Source organism: Triticum aestivum, unplaced genomic scaffold (assembly GCF_018294505.1).
Source record: "Triticum aestivum cultivar Chinese Spring unplaced genomic scaffold, IWGSC CS RefSeq v2.1 scaffold285627, whole genome shotgun sequence".
Lineage (NCBI taxonomy): Eukaryota > Viridiplantae > Streptophyta > Magnoliopsida > Poales > Poaceae > Triticum > Triticum aestivum.
In genome coordinates, this window is record NW_025303209.1 from 1 (window position 1) to 839 (window position 839).

Consider the following 839-nt stretch of genomic DNA (forward strand, 5'->3'; position numbering starts at 1 on the left):
ATTGCTTTCAGAAAAGCAAAAGTCCAAAACTTTTGTCCTCGTCTTCATCTATTGCTAGTGATCCTAGCTAGATATACCTATAAAAGGGGACGACTCCTCCCGTCTGCGTGAGTACTTAAATCATCCTCACAAGAAGTCACAACTCGCAAGTGATAGCTAGCCATGGAGGTAGAGCAATGGCTTCACATGGCCAACGGCGACGGAGAGAACAGCTACGCCACCAACTCCAGACTCCAAGTAACTACCGTCCGATGCATGCATGCTTGTTCTCCTTCAGCTGCTTTGTTCTAGGTTGAACTACCTGCACTGAATATTTCCGTTAAGAAATTAATGGAATTTGTTGTGAGCCCGGTTGGGAAAAAAAGAGCATGCATTTATCGCCTTTTGCGTCCAGAGGGTGCTCGATCGATTAATTAATTTGTTACTCCCGCCCGAGCAGGAGAAGGCCATGCTTGAGACCAGGCCGGTGCTCCAGGGCGCCGTGGTGGAGCTGTACAGGTCACTGCCGGACAAGAGCACCATGGTCGTCGCCGACCTAGGCTGCTCGTCAGGGCCGAACACGCTGCTGCTTGTGTCGGAGGTCATCGGTACAATCTCCGACCACAACCGGGAAGAAGAGCAGGAGCAGCGCCCTCCTGCCGCAGCCATGGAGTTGCAGTTCTTCCTCAACGACCTGCCGGGGAACGACTTCAACCTCGTGTTCAGGTCGCTGGATCGGCTGCAGGAGCTCACCGCCGATAGGAGGCCGCAATACTACGTGGCCGGGATGCCGGGTTCTTTCTACACCAGGCTGTTCGCATGCCGGAGTGTCCACCTCTTCCATTCCTCCTACTCCCTCA

General features: G+C 53.5%; 1 protein-coding gene across 1 annotated transcript; it reads left to right on the forward strand.

Moving 5' to 3' along the window:
• Positions 1 to 121: 121 nt before the first annotated feature.
• On the forward strand, positions 122 to 792 carry LOC123179439 (anthranilate O-methyltransferase 3-like; the record flags this gene model as incomplete). The annotated part of the gene is made up of 2 exons (XM_044591561.1): positions 122 to 237; positions 440 to 792. Coding segments are annotated over exons 1-2 (428 nt in total), but the record flags the coding sequence as incomplete, so codon positions are not given.
• Positions 793 to 839: the final 47 nt, after the last annotated feature.